The 17,547-nt window shown below is 42.1% G+C and overlaps 1 protein-coding gene across 6 annotated transcripts in view; it reads left to right on the top strand.

Moving 5' to 3' along the window:
• Positions 1-17,547, top strand: part of Carpb (Carbonic anhydrase-related protein B) — a 114,829-nt gene that overhangs the window by 97,053 nt on the left and 229 nt on the right. For 2 of the 6 annotated variants that reach the window (XM_077405842.1, XM_077405843.1), the window contains exons 2-9: positions 13,474-13,585; positions 14,144-14,194; positions 14,315-14,643; positions 14,890-14,985; positions 15,083-15,149; positions 15,922-16,076; positions 17,203-17,331; positions 17,407-17,452. In XM_077405842.1, coding sequence (XP_077261968.1) covers positions 13,522-13,585; positions 14,144-14,194; positions 14,315-14,643; positions 14,890-14,985; positions 15,083-15,149; positions 15,922-16,076; positions 17,203-17,331; positions 17,407-17,452 — 937 coding nt within the window. In that variant the 5' untranslated portion in view covers positions 13,474-13,521. Of the gene's footprint in view, positions 1-8,369; positions 8,495-9,559; positions 9,947-10,010; positions 10,556-10,878; positions 11,016-13,473; positions 13,586-14,143; positions 14,195-14,314; positions 14,644-14,889; positions 14,986-15,082; positions 15,150-15,921; positions 16,077-17,202; positions 17,332-17,406; positions 17,453-17,547 lie in introns of those variants that run through there. The other 4 variants (XM_077405844.1, XM_077405841.1, XM_077405845.1 and 1 more) reach the window with 4 other exon arrangements.

The raw sequence follows: 17,547 nt of genomic DNA, 5'->3' as shown, positions 1-17,547 counted from the left end.
TAGCTTATCGCGAATAATTAAATTTTCTCAGAGCCATGCGATCTGAATAGATAAATATTCTCCGTTATTGAAATTATTATGATCATGAATGTGTGTGAGTGAAAAAATAATATATCTATGAATCTTTTATTCCTTAATAATAATCTCAAAATTTTAGAGAAATTCAAGAAGATTTTAGAACTTAAGAATTATTGATATACATATGAAAATGTGAAAGATCCTTTGATACTTTCTGAAACCTGGAATTTTATCGTCAACGACCTTCTATCCGACATCGATTTTTCACTACTACATGATCAGGCGGGCATCTAATAGGAACAGTTATGATTTGCCGAGAGTCCGTTCCATTCCATTCTGATGATGGTGTCGTTTCGTTCCATTCCGGTGCCAAGGTCGGCGGGATCATTTCGGGCTCGGTGGTCGAATGTTGGTCTCGGTGGTCGAACAGGGAGTCGGTTCTGATGGTCTTCACGGTATCCTTGATTGTCTGCCCGATGTTGTTCAATGTGTTTCCGATATCATTCCAGACGGAACGCTTTCCTCGGAGGCTGCCGGCTTGTGCGACGCACGTCAAAGCAACGAGCAGCAGGAGCACGCTCGGAAAACGTTGAGGGAAATAAAATCTCATTTCTGTATCTTTCCTTGAAGACGCCGAGAACTGTCACCTTAAACAAACTTTAAACACATTCGGATACGTTATCGTGAGATATTTCCGCTATAGTATTACGTTGAAAAATCTGTCGTCTAACATTTTGTTGTTTATTTACACCCCCTTTTAAATTCTTTAATTTCGAACTCTTGCGAGTCATGAGTTATCGCGACGTTTCAACATTAAAACAACAATCGTCTCTCTTAGTTTATTCTCGAGTTTCCTAATCAAGAGGAATAGCGCGATAGTTGCGGAATACTCTAATGGCTATATACGAACATCTGTAAACACTCTTAGCAGTAGATTGAGTAACCGTGATATGATTAATGTTATCAATTTATTTCGAGCTTCTTAATATATAGGAATAATATGGGTACCCGAGGGTTCTCGAATGTAAAATTCGAGAAAGAAAAATATATTACATTATTACATTAAATTATATTATATTAAATTGAAAAATTATGTATTTTAAAAATTTGCTGTAGAAAACTTGGAGAATTTCATACTAACAAAAAAACTGTCGTAATATGCTGTACAACCAGAAATTGCAAACTTACAACATTTGTAATTATGCTTGGAGGTAACTGCGACAAGTGATATAATAGAAAACGTACAACTGTGGAATAGAAAATGTGTACCCCCGTTTTCTATATCTGTTCCGACTGCGTCTGAAAGTGGTGCGCAATCGTGGATAGAGTAGGTTACGTGCCGCGGAAAACGATGAATGGGTTGTCAGAAATGAGTTGTTCGGATCACGGTGGTGGAAGGTTCTTATCGTGCGGAATGAAGTAAAATACGAGCCTGTTCAGAAACATTTATGTGCACGTGCTCAATAATGTTTCCTCGCCCCTGTCTGCGCCTAGTCACGCGATTGCGCTCTCTCGTCTCGTCTCGCGCCCCGCGCCGCGCGCGCCCGCGGATTCTCTGGTATATGCAATATAATGCACACCGTGTACTTTCTGTGTATTATAATACAGCCGTCGAACGCGCTGTAATGCGAAACCGAATGTTATTGTGGCATATCTTCGTCCGTCTTCTCGCGAAAACAGATTTTGAGCCGCAAAGATATATATGTTACGCAATCGATGTTAATACATAAAATTGTGTATTGCCGCGCTTTCTTAACATTTATACTTCTCAGTTAACACTTTTTCCTTCTTTTAAGTATTAAAAGTATCTAAAATTTTGAATAGCAAAGCATAATCATGTCCAAATATTGCTTAGAATAATAAACAATTTCAGAAAAATCAGATCAGCGTTAAGTCGAAGCACGGCGTGAAAAATAAATGCAACAAAACTTGACACACGAGCATCATCGAGATAACTTCAAATTTATTCGCATGTTTTCACAAAGATTACGAAGCGTAATCGGTATTTTTGCATTTTCTGAGAGACTTTATGTTTATTCATTTGTCTCGTTTCTGCGTTATTTGATATCAAGAACTGATCTAAAAGCAATGAATGTTACCGTGAAGAATTTCTCACTTTTCTCCGAGCAGCTTACTTTTTTAATCACGGCGTTACAGTAATGGTAATTACATAGTCGCGAGATATCGATCAAGGCTTACGTGCCGAGGGTTTTAAAAGGAGAAATCAACACCACAGCACACAGTTTTTGACATATTTATAGTTGGCCTATTCTTAATATAGTTTCAGTTGATAATTAAGTAAATACTTATTTAGAAAATGCTTTAATAAATTTTAGATGAGTTTAGTAAATCCAGCTTTAAAAATAAAAACTGCAAAATTTAAAATTTTCTTGAAAATTTAAACTTTAAATTTGAATTTGACCCCATTTTATCGCGAATTTGAATTGACGTTTGATATAATGAAAAGATTACTACGCGAGATTGGCAATCTTTTTTTCGCAGACATTGACAAGTAATTAAATTTTCTCTTAGGAGAAATCGATTTGTTAAAGAATTACAACATATATATATATATATATATATATATATATGTTGTAATTTTTTAACTTATATATATATATATATATATGTATATATATATATATATATATATATATATATATATATAGCGATCCATTATTGCCACTTCTTCGGAGCGGTGAAGGTTCAGTTTCAGCTATACGAAGGTGTTAGATAAATGATGAAGATAAGAAAGCTGTGAAGAAGAGGACTGTATACGTCTAACGTACGCGAGAAAGGATTCCCTACCTGGTTACGTTTTTTGTACTTTGTATGCCAACGACGTTTTATATCCTGCCGGTGTCTAGCTGTAAAACCCCGCGTAGTGTCCGCTCACAATGTAATAAACTCACTTCCAGAACGAATAACGAACGTTATTCACGGGGGACGCAGCCGTGGCGAAGGCTTTCTTTGAGCGACGGCGAGACGTAAATGCGAGAGCTTTCTCGACCAAGTCTCGCGTTCGTCTTGTCGACGAGAACGTATCGTTTCTTTTTATTTTTTAACGAACGGGTTAAAGGGGCGTCGTTTTATCTAAACACATGTGTGAATCTGGAACGCGATAGACGTTATCACATTTTGCTTTCTCTCTTTCTCTCTCTCGCGTTTCCCATGCTTGAACCTTGCTTCCATTATCGGTTGGAATTCCTCGTTATTAGTTCGAGTAGTAAATTCCGCTATCTCCTTCTCGATTTTTCACGACAGATACGCGTGTGTAATAAGACCTGGAATGCTCTTACATGCTCTTACATGCGCAAGACGCTTTAATCAATCTGGAGTCGCTTTTGCGTAAACGAGGGAATGCCGATAACACCAACTAATAATAACTTTTACGTAAGAACAAATGAGAAAATAATTCAATTAATTATTTACTTAACCTCAATCTATTTTAAACCAACTTTTATTACTTTGAGAGGATATACATATTCGGAATTGGATGTTAGTTAACAAAAATCATTGAGTGGAATATATTTTGCTCTAAAAAAATTGTTCGTGTAAATTGGCTAAAAAATTTGTAGGCGAAGCAGAAATTTGTATACTTTTAATGAATGCGGTTTTTTCCCCCCTCGTATACGCAACGTGTTTCGTATTAAACGAACTTTCATGCATAAAAAAAATCTGAATTATTTGGTACAGCGGTCAAAGAATTCAGGCCGCTTGTTAAACCGTGTTACTTAACCAACGTGTACGTTTTTATTGTTGGATATCTCTCTCATTTTTGCCAGCCGTAATCTGACGCGACTGCAGGTCTCGCACGTGTATTACAAAATCCGTGTACACGAACAACACGTACCCGCATATTGAAAAGCAACTAAAGCCGTGCAGGTAACTATACGTCAGTAATAACTGTGTTACACTAACCGTGTGCAACGCGCGTTCGTATACATCGGTGTATCGGGTTTCACGTGTACCGCACAATTTAAGCTTCCGATATCATTGAAATCCGGGTGAACATTTTTTATCGTACAGATCTTATCAAGTTGAGACCCATAAAGACCGTTCATGAAGTCGTTAGGCGTCACTTAAAATATATTACAACGTTGTAAACATGTGCACACGTGTCACTTATCAAGAGGGGCGATAAAAGTGGCATAGCTGATTACACGCGAAGTAACGACCTTCAAATATATATACGACTGCGGAACGTATAGGGGAAAGATGCCGTGGAAAGAAAATAAATGTTTATAATTCAACTTCAATATATGGATCCGATACGTCCAACGGACATATTAATAAAATGTCGCTCAAATATTGTTCGCGTTAAAGCAATAACACATATAGTTTCCACTCGTCGTCGGAAGAAGCAGTCGTATCAATGAATATTGCAACGCGATGCGAAGTTCCGCGCTGCGAACGAAGATCCGATAAATAATGCGAGTTCAGTCTTCCGTGGAAGTTTCTTAAGATGTTTTCGCAAACGTCCGTTCGATATGCAAAATATATATTTCGCGCGTATTATTTTTTTTCTGCAGGAAACTCGTCATGCGCGATATAAACAACAATTTTTTTTTTGCTCTTCAGGCTTGTTTTGCAATTATTTATAGGCCAATAAAAAAATGATATAAAAGAATTATATATATATAAATTACTTCAATATGACCCCTTTTCATCGTCAAAGCGAACGGAAACAGAAATCTTGTGCTCGTACCGTTAGATTCGTTTCTCGCAAATTAAAATTTGTAGTTTTACCACAGCAAATATTGCTTGGAGACTGTGGGCATGCTAAGCGGAGTCTGCTCTTTATGGTCGTCCAACCGCCAGATAATTTCTTATAGCGCGCTCGAGAGCGAGAAATTTAATTGCCCAAGTTTGCTGCTTCACAACTTTTGTATCTTGTACGTTTCAAGTATTGCATCAAAATGTTTCGTTGCGCTCAAAACGGTTGCAGTCGCGACAAGTTTTGCGCGAGTTTTTCCACAGAGCGCGGTGAAGTAGTCGAAATTTTTGAGTCATTATAGAAACTCTGCCGACGCACGTAACTTTTTATTTCTAATAGCGAATTCGATTGGATGCACTCAGTGCGCACTGGTGCATATTAAAGCCGTTGTACATGCATTGATTTAATCACTGATCTTTAAAGTAAAATGCAAATATCTCGACTGATAAAACCTCTTCTATGAAAATTGGAGATCTTAAATTATCAGAGCATCTCGAAATCTGCTCTGTTTTGATTGATGCATTCTTTAGCAAATATAAAGTCAATTAAAGAAATTTCGAAGAACGTTATATTTGTCAGCTATTCCGCAATAAATATCGCAATTCTTGTATAAAATTCCGAGTCTATTTGAATTCAGATGGACCATAATAATTCATTGTTTACTTGCATCTGTTGAGTAGTTGTTCTGGAACTTCTCTTGGGAACATTTTGGGAAGCGTGCTGTCTACAGGCACGTATCAAGATATTTCGGATCTTATCCTGGATGTCTAGGTAATTTTCCGGACATTACCCATGACTTCGATTAACGGTTGGCTTCTAGTATCCGAGTTCAGAATAAAAATAACATCGCTCTTTGATTTAAAAACGGAAGAAAATATGTTACCCGTACAATGTAAAATATTAATTCTTTAAGTTATAAAATGTCGTTGCTCGGTTTCGTCTAAATTTAGCAAAGTTAGTTTGTAAATATGTAACTTATTAATATGTTTGAGTTATAAAATATTTAAAGCTTTAATACTGAAATAGAAAAACTTCAGGAATATTATAATTACCATTAGCTTGCTATAATTTGATCTTCGTACGATATTTCCATATGATATCTCCAGCTTGCAGGTCAAAATAAATATCTTTTTATAACAGTTAGTAAAATATAAATACAAATTTTATGCGATTTAAAAGACTTACGTTGTAAGACAGTCTACATAATTTTTGTGTAAAAAACGATACAATGAATTATTTTTACGCTGAGGTCATTATCTCTTTCTCTTATCCGTTATTCTTTGTCTCACTCATCCGCGAAATTCATATTTGCATTCTGCGCTGGATGACTATTAATAAGTACGATATAGGAAACTGATAATAATTAGATCGTTGCAGTCAAAGCTAATAATAATGCACGAATTACTTTCATAAGCCGCGCCATGCTTGTAGCATTCAGTTATAGCAATTACGCGCTCAAACGATCGTTTAAAGAGTTGAAAGCCCTCTGAGATATTTACCGTCCCCCGCGGCGGAAAAGCAGGATGCATGAATTGCCTAATTTAACTTCCAAAATTTGCAAGGTAATCACCAATCTAAACTCATACTTTCGGCTTGAGTAATCATATAGTAGCATTTTAGAACCTTGGCAAAATATATACGATACGGAAACGTTGTAAACGTTAATAACGGTTCTAAAGCTGCCCTAAAGTTTTGGCAGAACATATAATGTCACGTGACACGGCTAATTGCCTCTTTACATTTTCACAATGATGAACCGCTATCTCTCATGTAAGTGGAACAGTCTTGCATTAGTCAGACGAAGCCGAGGAACCTGCACCTATGATAAATACAAAGAAGTAGCGTGCACTCATAATTTTCACGCAAACGTTCATTTCTCATATTTTCTCGATCAAATTTTTTCGCTCGAACAATTTTATTTATGGAAAAAATATTATATGTAAAAAATTATCTATCCTATATTTTTCTCCTGTACACAATTAAGTACACATTTTTACGTATTAGGTATCAAAATTATGTAAACGCATCAAAACGTTTGCATAATTTTCTCTCCTTCAACATCCGTTTCCGCTTTATAATAGTTCCATAAATTTCCTCCTCTCGACACCTTTACTGCGCAGCTCCCTCTTTTTATGCCGCCTCTCGTCGTTAGACTATCGGACATCGACCAAAAACACCGCCCTGAATTTGTCCGATGGCCATAGGCTTTCGGGCCCCGGTGGCGTCTCTCGACGTGTTCTCCGAAAGAGGCGAACTAGTTTGCTCACGCTACGGCGACACGATCGCCGGTCAAACACTCCCGCCCACGTTGTCTGGGGAAGCGCTTTTTTACATTTTTGCATATCCATGAGCGTCCCGGTTCGCGCGCGGGGCGAGCTAAGTCCGCAATATCGATAACCCATAATCGTCCTCGCTCGTCGCCGCCGCCGCCGCCGCCTACGGCCGTCGTCGTTGTGGAACGTGCCGACACTAGGCTCGGACATAAGTCTCGCGGCAAATCCAATATCCAAACAGGCATGCACGTGCAACGGGCAATCAGATGCCGCCGCGAGAGTGCATCCGGACATTCGGACGCGTCTCATCGATTTGGCCGGTTGCACGATCGTCCCCAAAGATCTCCCTCTTTCCTCGCCTCTGTCTCTCGCGTGGACGACGACGAAAGCGTGGAGGACGACAGTGGTTCCGACGACGACGACGACGACGACGACGACGACGGCGACCTGCTGGAGAGTGGCGTTCGCGGGGGGGCAATGCCGCTTTGAAAATCGATAAGCGCCTCCGCGTAGAGTCGACCAGTCAGGGGCTTTTCGGTGTATCCGCGCGCCGGAGATCCTGGCGGGGGTGCCCGGTGACCTCGAAACGCCAACGCCAGAGGATCCCCGAGCGTAATTTCGCCCCGATGTGTCTATCGATATATACTCACCGGCGGTGCCGGAAGTCGCCCGCCGTAAAGTTCCGCGCGGAACCGATGTCGATGACAGGATTAACGCTAGGCGATATGCCGCCTACATTCCTGCCGGGGAGGAGCCGAAAAGAGTCGGGGAGAAAACGCGGGGAAATTCACGGAAATAGAAGCGCTTCGGCGAAGTTCCCGTTTCAGTGATATTCTTGGACCGTGGAATTAAATAACTGTTTTATTCCGGGCATACCGACAAAATTTAGAAAACGAAAGTCACTTTTTGTAAAATGCACAAAAAATTTATTCAGGATGTATATATATATATATATATAGGTATATAAATTTATTCGTTTGTGCTGACCCATTAATTACATCAAATGCGGATCAGTATCAAATGTCTGTATCAGTAATATTATTAGTAACAAAATACGTGTTTACATGTAATTGTAATAACATTTATCATAGATATATCTGTAATATTTTTCATAAAGAATCTACCATTTAATATATATATATATATATATATATATATATATATATATATATCCTGTATAGTTATAACCTGTTTCGCGTAGCATATAGGTACGTACAAAAACACATTAATAATCCACGCCCGCTATTAATAAATCTATGCCGATCAATTTAATTTCCGCAGTGCGATAATTATAATTCAAATATCCGTTCAAAGTTGTATATCTGTGTTTGTGGTGGTTCAAGAAATATCCAGGCGGGACGGGATCAGTTTGCCGATATCCCCGACGGATTCTATAAATTCCTGGCATACTTCTCCGGAAAGCGGGAGCAACCCTGGGATCGACCGACCGAACGCCCGATATAATAGCGCGCTCTGGTTACGCGCGGTAAGTCCCGAGAAGAAAAGAAACGCGAATCCGATGGTGAGAGAGGGACGAAGGGTAGAGGCGAGAAGGAGAGAGAGAGAGAGAGAGAGAGAGAGAGAGAGAGAGAGAGAGAGAGAGAGAGAGAGAGAGAGAGAGAGAGAGAGAGAGAGAGAGAGAGAGAGAGAGAGAGAGAGAGAGGAAGAGAAGAGGGATATGCTCCAAGATTTTCCAACCCTCGATCCCTCTCCTTTTTGTGCAATCGAGCGCCGCCGCTTGCATACAAAGGGAAGGGAAATTGAGGAGAGAGCGGCTTCGAGGTCGCGCTCTACGACATTGCGCCCTTATCCGGCTTACGATTCCGGACGCTTCTCGCAAGAACGGGCTCGCTCCTCCTGCTGAAGGAGCGCAGCCCACTCCCTTTAAGGCAAATAGGTCAATTCGCCGTAATTCGAGCCGGCTCGCGCGGGATTCCTTCATGACTGAAGGAGAAAGAGAGAGAGAAGCGGAGAAGCGTCTTCGAGGTGTCCCTTTCCCTTCGTGCTTCCTGCCTTGCTCATTCCTCTCTTGTCCCGACTCACGTCAGCAACGGCGTTCGAATGCGCAAACGTCCTGACGACGACGAGGACGAGGACGAGGACGACGACGACGACGACGACGACGACGACGACGACGATGGCTGCGAGCGAGCGTGCGAGCGTGCGAGAGAACGGAGGCGCACGAGGGAGTCGCGTCCCCCGTGTCCGGACGCGTCGATGCGGCGGCCGAACAAGCGCGAACGTAGCGAGCGAGCCGAGCGGGACGCGCAGGAGGAACGAATACGAAATAGATCGCGCGCGCGAGAAAGGATGAAGAAGGAGAGACAGGGGGGGAGAGAGAGAGAGAAGATGAGACAGACAGAGAGAGGACGGAGAGTACGCGCACGCGGAAGGCAGAGAGGAAGGACACACCTGGCGCGTGCGCCACGATACCCGTTGGGGGTGAAAGAGAGACCGCCGAAGATCGCCAGCGTGCGCGGGAAAGAGAAAAGGATTGCGCGAGAGAAGGGGGTGCCGGGGGTGAATACGCGCGCGCGAGGAGGGACGTATACAGTCGCCTCGTAGGGCAGTCGTTCCTCCTTCGTCGTTCCTTCGCCGCTGTGCGCTTTTATAACGAAATTATTCCGTGATCGGGGAAAAAAGAAGTCAGAACAGGTGGAAGTGGAGGAATAACGGAGGAAGCGGTGAGAATATCGAGGGAATAAAAGGACAAGGGAGTATCCGCACGGGAAATTCTCGGACGCCGGGCGCCGCGAACCTGCCGCGACGCGCACGGCGGCATCGTCCTCCGGCGGCATCGTCCTCGTAGGGGACACCGGCCTGCGTGGCGCGCGTCGTCGTGGCCGCGGTCGACGGCAAAATCGGTGGAAGAAGTGGTGCGCCGGCGGAGAAGGAGGAGGAGGAGGAAAGGAAGACGTCGTCCTTTTCGTCGTCCACGGTCAGTATCCCCTAGCGGCCTTAAGAGGGAAACAAGAGGCGTACCGTAACACAGGGGGGCTCTCTTTCTCTCTTTCTCTTTCTTTCTCTTTCTTTCTCCAGGGGATACCTAGAGTTTCTTTCGCCGGCTTCGCGCGCGCGAGATCGACTCGTCGACGACCGAGACCGGAAAGCGTCAGGACGGCCACGGGGAAACATCGCTCCCGCGATCGCCGCTTATTGATTTCCGCAGGGGAGACGCCGCGCGCGTTCCCCATTTCGCGTTCTCGTCACGCGAATTTTCGGCCGCACCGTTCGTTCGTCGCCGCGTCGCGGCGTTTCGCGTCGCGGACCCTGCGATCGATTCGCGCGCGCTCCTGCCCCCGTCGCACCTGCGTGTACCTACTCTCTTTCTCTATCTTCCTCTTCCTCTATCTCTTTCTTTCTCTTTCTCTTTCTCTCTTTCCCTCTGCCTCTCAATCATCCTCGATCAGTAACCGTAGCTCGCTTCCGTGTCAAATGTGTTGAAGACGGTTTTAGTTACCGTTGACAGGATAACGTCAGGATGTGTCTTGGTCGCGTTACTGCGCACGGCGTCGCGGAGGCGATATGAGAAGGCAAAACGATCCAGGTATGGGATAACGGGCAATTGAAGCATGAAGGTATAAGTAGAAGTCATCAAGTAAAAACGGGGGTACGAGGAAATGGGAAATAGAGAGAGACGTGTGGGGGGGGAACGCGGTGTACGAGAATACAGCGTGTATATAAAACAGAAGCCGATTAAGGTATGAAGGAATTGCGATTTACGAGAGGGAAGCAATCGAAGCGGAAACCGATCGAGAGATGTGTGCGAGAGATGTGTGCGAGAGAGAGAGAGAGAGAGAGAGAGAGAGAGAGAGAGAGAGAGAGAGAGAGAGAGAGAGAGAGAGACGATCGATATCCCCGGTGATAAAGGTAGGACCGTTGCTGCCACGCTCTTCTCTCTGTGCGAACGAGACACCCACGTCGTCGAGATTACCACCGCGTTGTCTGGGATTCGGAACGCGCGGATGGAATGTTTGTTGCTCAGGATGGAGAAGCTCGCCGGTGCGGTGGGTATACCGTCGTTCGATTAATCGATTAGCGGTGATAACAATTTGAGTTTGGCCATTCGCTCGGCCTGGAAACGCCGAAGCAACAAGAGACGAATGCTTGCGCTCTGGTTAATACGGTAAATCGATCAAGATTCCTCTACGCGCGTCGTTTCCCCGTAGGTCCGTCGGACCTTCATGAAATATCGAGTTGATCCCTTTCGAGTCACCGAATAAAGTCCAACGAGGCTGAATGCGTAACAAGTGTCGTTTAATTAATTCGAACGATAAAGCGATAATTGGATGTTCTTTATGCACGGGTAAAGTGAATAATTAAATCGACCAAATTAGATTAAATGATATCATAGCATAGAATTTTTCTGATTATGAACGTGATATCTTACAAAGAAATTATACATCTATAATTGATTTTCAAAATAAAAGGTTTACACACAAAATTAATTATACAATGTAATGATAAGTATAATTGTCATTGTTTTCAATAGTTACTGCCGAAAATGATATAGATAGGTTTTGTAAAATTGCATTTTTGTCAAAATTTGAATAATCAATTTTGTATTGTATTATTAGTATCAGTCATATAATATATACAATGTTTTAAAATAAAAATTAAGTTGTAACCAAAAAATCTACTTTTCCAAATATTACTGACATTTCTCTCAATTCTGAATTATTTATCTGATAGAAATAAATATGATGATGATAAATTAAAAAAAATGTCATAGCATCAAATGACATGATGCTATGACATTTGAAAAATGCCATAACATTGTGTCATAATATCAAATTGCCATCAGTTTTAAAACATATCACTTTAAAAATTTACACGATCGGCCGTTGAGACAAAAAAGAGCGTCAAATAATATGGCGGTGATTAGAGAGAGCCGGTTTTATCGATGCAATTAAGGATTGCTTTTAACCCAGACTAGTTTAATTCCCTTTTTCTATTTATATCATGGATAATTATAATATACCATAATATAGATAGGATATTATACAATATTTTTAACCGAGCAAAAGGATCAGTTTATTGTTAATTCTAATTTTAATCAATCCAATTGGTGTAAACGAACGGCTGCTATTTTCTCGTTGCACTCGTGTCTCCTCCCGACGGAGAACCATGAGAATTCAACAGTGAGCACGAACTTCTGGCGTTTTGGGAGAAAGTCCGTTTGTATCGGTCGATAAGCGACTAAAGCAGGATGAAGTGGCTACGTGCGAAGCACGATCGATGGGCGCGAAGGCTTGAGATATTTCAGCGGCGAGTTTCGATGCGCGATAAAAGTATCTATCTCGAAGACACATCGGCGAAGTCAAGGCGAGAGAGAGAGAAAGAGAGAGAGAGAGTGAGAGAGAGTGAGAGAGAGAGAGAGAGAGAGGGAGAGATAGAAGGAGATAGGGAAGAAGAGAGAAAAAGAGAGAAAGTAGCGCGGCTGACGCGGCGACGACGAAGAGTGGCCACCCTTTGAAATTCACGAGCACACGGAGAGCACGTACTCTCTCTTTCTTTCTCTTTCCCTGTCTATTTTCCTCTCTCCGGCAGGACTCTTCTTTTTCTTCTTTTTTTTCTTCTTCTTCGCGTGAACGGACGTGTGGAGATCCGATCGATCGATCGAAGCGAGCCGCGCACTCGAGTTTTCCCTGACCTAAGAATACACCGGCTCGAGTGCCGTGGAGAAACCCCGGGGTGGAGTGGACTCCAGAATGGACCAGAGTGGGGGATCGAACGAGAAGAGAACCCCGCCCCCGTTTAAACGACGTCGGACAACGATGACTGCGGATTTTGTCTCTTCTTTCTTGCTCGCATTTGCTCGGACTTGCGCCACACTCGGTACTTTCTTTGTCGCTCGCGCTCCACGACAATATCGCGATTAGCATTGCAAGAAAGAGAGAAAGAGAGAGAGAGAGAGAGCTTTTCCTTTGCTGAAGACAACGGATGACCGATCTGGTTTCGAACTCGTTGTAACGGCACGCCGATACGCGAGAATTCGCACGAACGACGATCGCCCGGCGAGTGTTATCGTGCCGCGCGATAACCCTCTCGTGCGGAACGAGCGTCGGAGATGCAAATTCGATGTCGATGTTCGTCGGCGACGGAGTTGTCGCGTTGCGTGACGCCGAGCGATTACTTAGATTAGAACCCGACGACGGCAGTTCGCGGATTTTCTTCTTCTTCTTTTTTTTTCTTCTTTTTTTGGGAGGGCGAGGGGGGAGGGCGACGCAGTTGACGGATCAATTACGTTATCGTGGATCGTCAAGTTTCTCTCCCTCGAAAGTTACCGGGCTCGTCGGGGTCTCTCGTGGGTGGGTTCGCAGGCTGTTGAAGTTACCCGAGAGGGCGAAAGTCGCGACCTCCGCGGGCCTCGGAGAGGAGAGGCACGTGAGAGGGTGCGCGACACGCGAGCACTTTCGTGTCTAGCCAGTGAATCAACTGGTTCTCCTTTTCTCCGTGTCGCAGAAACGAGCCGAATGATGTTCAATTGACGAAGACCGCGCAGTGCTAGGAATGGCCCCCTTCAGTTCCGTCTTCCTGGGTGTCTGGGGAGTGTTTGTTGTCATTTTGATAAAAGGTTCGTATGTCGAGCGCTGCTATGCGCTCTCTAATATTTTTCAACGCGCGATCTTACCCAAAAATATAGAAAAATCTTGAAAGTTTCGCAATCCTATAATATCAACTTTTCACAATATTATTTTTAACGCTTGCCGTAAAAATATCTTTTCTTTTTATATGAAACAGTATATTAAAATAAAACAAATGTGTATAAAATCCGACGTATAAAATGTTATTTAATTTAGCTGATATTGTATTTTAATTCTGTTACATTCATATGCACCTAATTAAATTTTACGCCATTATTATTAAATGTTCGCAGTAAGAAATTCGAGCGATTAAAAACTTATCGCTTCATGGAATTGGATCATATTTCGATGAATGAGTAATGTCCGTACTATTAGAAGCGATTATGAAGTCCGACATATTTACTTAATGCGATTCGATTTGCACAAAGAGTCCTTTGTCCCTTCCCTCGGCACGATACAATGCATTTGTGCAGCTCTCATAAAGTTGTGCTGAATTATCGAATTTCTCATGGAGATTATATCGCTCGTTAATAACAAAACATTTGCAGAATCGACACCCGTTAGCTGGGAGGAATGGTGGACGTACGACGGTATCTCCGGTAAGCCATCCGAATCCGGTTGTTCTTATAAATTTCTATCTCGACGTCGTTTTTTTTTGTCGACAATATTTCCTCTGTTATTTTAAATATATCTCCTTAAAAAATCCCTCATTCGCAAAGGTCCTGCCTTCTGGGGTCTCATCAACCCGGAATGGTGGCTCTGTAACAAAGGTCGAAGACAATCACCGGTCAATCTCGAGCCTACCCAACTGCTTTTCGACCCGAATTTACAACCGCTTCATCTCGACAAGCACAGAATCAACGGCGTACTGGCGAACACCGGCCACAGCGTCGTGTTCGCCGTGGAGAACGACACCCGCCATCCCGTCAACATTTCCGGCGGTCCGCTCAGTTATCGTTATCAGTTTCACGAGATTCATTTGCACTTCGGCGCGGACGATCGCATCGGCAGCGAGCACACCGTCGACGGACACGCATTTCCCGCCGAGGTACGGAAACGAATGGAGACAACAAACCTAAACAAAATATTTAAAAGAAAAAAGTACCGACATTCCTCGCGATCTTTTCAGTTTCCAACTTCAAAGCTTTTGTTTGTAGAAAATCAGGAATTTAATCCTAATTACATTCTCAATGATGCGTTAAGTAAAAGGATAGTACTGTTTTGTTGAAAAGACAAGAGAGTTCTTTAATCTTAAGTCTCTAAATACGTTTCAAAGCCCCTTTTGTTCTCGCAGCTTCAGATATTCGGCTTCAACTCGCAGCTCTACAACAACTTTTCGGACGCCCTGCACAAAGCGCAGGGAATCGTGGCGGTATCGCTCCTTTTGCAGGTACATGCCCAATCTCTCCCGTAGATGCCCTTATCACACGTCGAATAAAGATCGGAATGAGCGACACGTCATAGGCCGTCTCGATTTTTTTTTTCAGTTGGGCGATCTTTCGAACCCGGAGCTGAGAACGTTGACGCAGCAGCTGGATAAAATCAAATACGGAGGTGAGAGATTCGATAGCGTAACGAATGCTGGGGTAACAGTGCGACGCGGGGGAGTAGCGATCAATTTAGCAAAAACGATAATCTAGTTTTAGCTGGCGAATTTTAGCCGCGCGAGTTTAAAAATTCTCAGGGAGTTCCCATATCAGTCAAGATTAGCATATTGAATGAATTAACGCGGGATTATATTTCCTTTTATAGCGACGGACGAATATATTTTTAAAATATTATTTTTTGCACCGATACCGAACAGCGATGTATTTAATTCAAATAACATTTTAAAGAGGAATTATTCTTCGCAAATTAATAATTAAAAAAGACTGAAACACACACACGCGCACACATATGTATGCGTGTGTGTCCTTGCTTCTTCTTTTTTTTTTTTAATTTATGTCTTGATATAAAAATACAATTTGAATGAAAAAGTTGCAAGATTGATGTATCCTTCGAAAGTCTGATGGCGGCATGCGTTATAACTTTCTAAAAACTTCGCGCGAGGTATTGTCGCCAACTTTTTCGAGAGAAGATAAATCGATAATTATATACCATCATTCTTTAAGGGAGCGCGAGTGTTCCTTGACGTATGCAAATACGATCGAGCGGTATGCGCGATAACTTTAGCGATATACGTAACAATATACGTATATCAGCTGTGTGTACCGCGGTGGCGTCGGGCGGCAATCGGGCAGTATAACACGCGTATACAACATCGCACGTGTATTCATACGTGTATACGTGAACGGAGTTGACGTTATCGATCGTATGAATTGCACAGGGCAGGCCATGGAAATTAAACGTTTCGGGGTGCGCGAACTTCTGCCGGACACGAAGCATTACATGACGTACGACGGCTCCACCACGATGCCGGCGTGTCACGAGACCACCACATGGATCATCCTCAACAAGCCTATATACATCACCAAGCAGCAGGCAAGTATCGCCGTTGCCGGCTTTTATATAAAATGCACGCACACGCCTTCCCCTTCCCCCCCCCGCACTCGAGCGCGTTCGCGCGCGCGACGTGAAGTACGGCGGCCCCCCTCCCCCCACTCAATTATGCAATTCCGATCATTAAGGGGGACAGAGTCTTTGAGACATCGGAGGAACGCCGTGCTTCGCGAGTAGCTGAAGTAAGTTGCGAAATAAGGGTGGAAATGAGGCACTTACTAAGCTCGTATCTTGGAGCAATGCTATCATAAATCACACTCAACGGGTTTTACGGGAATCTCTAAGAAAAAAGCTGTATTTTATATTTACTCGTTTGTTCTGTCAAGCGTAAAATTGAAGGAGAGACATTTTGACTTTAAGAATAATGAATGAATCATTTATGTCGTAACAATAATGGAAATGTATAAAATCTAATTATTTGCGATAATCTTGTTTTAATAATGCATAAAATATGCATATTGGCGAATACATAATTAATTCATCGAGTCGCTACTTGTTTTTCCTCAAGTTAATAAAGTAGGTGACGCACACACACACACACACTTTATTGATAGAATTGAGTTTTATAAGAGATTTTATAAAAATAACTTCGCGTGAGAAAAACGGCAAATGTTTGTTTATGATGTATAACTTGAGCAACTTTCCAGTCATACAATAATATTTGTGTTGATCGATCATGTATTTAAATTAGCTGTCCCATCAGACTTGCAAATATTGCTATTATTGATATCGATCGCATTCGGCGAGGCAATAAAATCACTTGCACTTCATATACCATGTTATTCACTGACGAATATTGATTCGGATTAAGGATGTTTTTATTTTTATCTTTTAAGCATAATATTTATATGATGGCCAAGCTTACTCGTGAACATAAATACAAAAAAAAACAAATGCATAGTTAAATACAATTTTTTTATATAAATAAAAATATATTTTATTTATTTTAAAATGTTATTTTAAATTATTTAACAGTATTTTTTTTCTTTGCTTATTTTATACCCCAAACCCACTGTAAAAAAGCAATGACGAAAAAATTAAACTCTATGTTATTTATATTACGTTTTATTTTATAATTAATTCTTGCGTTTTTTCATAATTATTACAGCTGCACGCTCTGAGACAATTAATGCAAGGGGACGAAAAGCAGCCAAATGCACCACTTGCGAATAACTTTAGACCACCACAACCCCTTCATCATCGTCCCGTTCGGACAAACATTGATTTTAATGTTCAGGTGCGTCATAATAGCACAACATGTATCTTCTCTATTAGAAGAATAATCGTGCTAATTTTTATACCATGTGTTTAGGGTCCGAAGAATTGTCCGACGATGAACAGGGACATATATTACAAAGGTATTAAACAAAATTAATCGCAGACTCTTAGACAGACGTAAAAAATAGAGTTAATATCTATATACATTCCAATCGTCGCAAAATTTTTAAAAATT

The sequence above is a fragment of the Temnothorax americanus genome, unplaced genomic scaffold, assembly GCF_048541705.1.
Source record: "Temnothorax americanus isolate GAGA-0224 unplaced genomic scaffold, ASM4854170v1 Scaffold2, whole genome shotgun sequence".
Classification (NCBI taxonomy): Eukaryota; Metazoa; Arthropoda; class Insecta; order Hymenoptera; family Formicidae; genus Temnothorax; species Temnothorax americanus.
The sequence above is the reverse complement of the archived record's forward strand: the minus strand, read 5'-3'. Positions and strand labels throughout refer to the sequence as shown.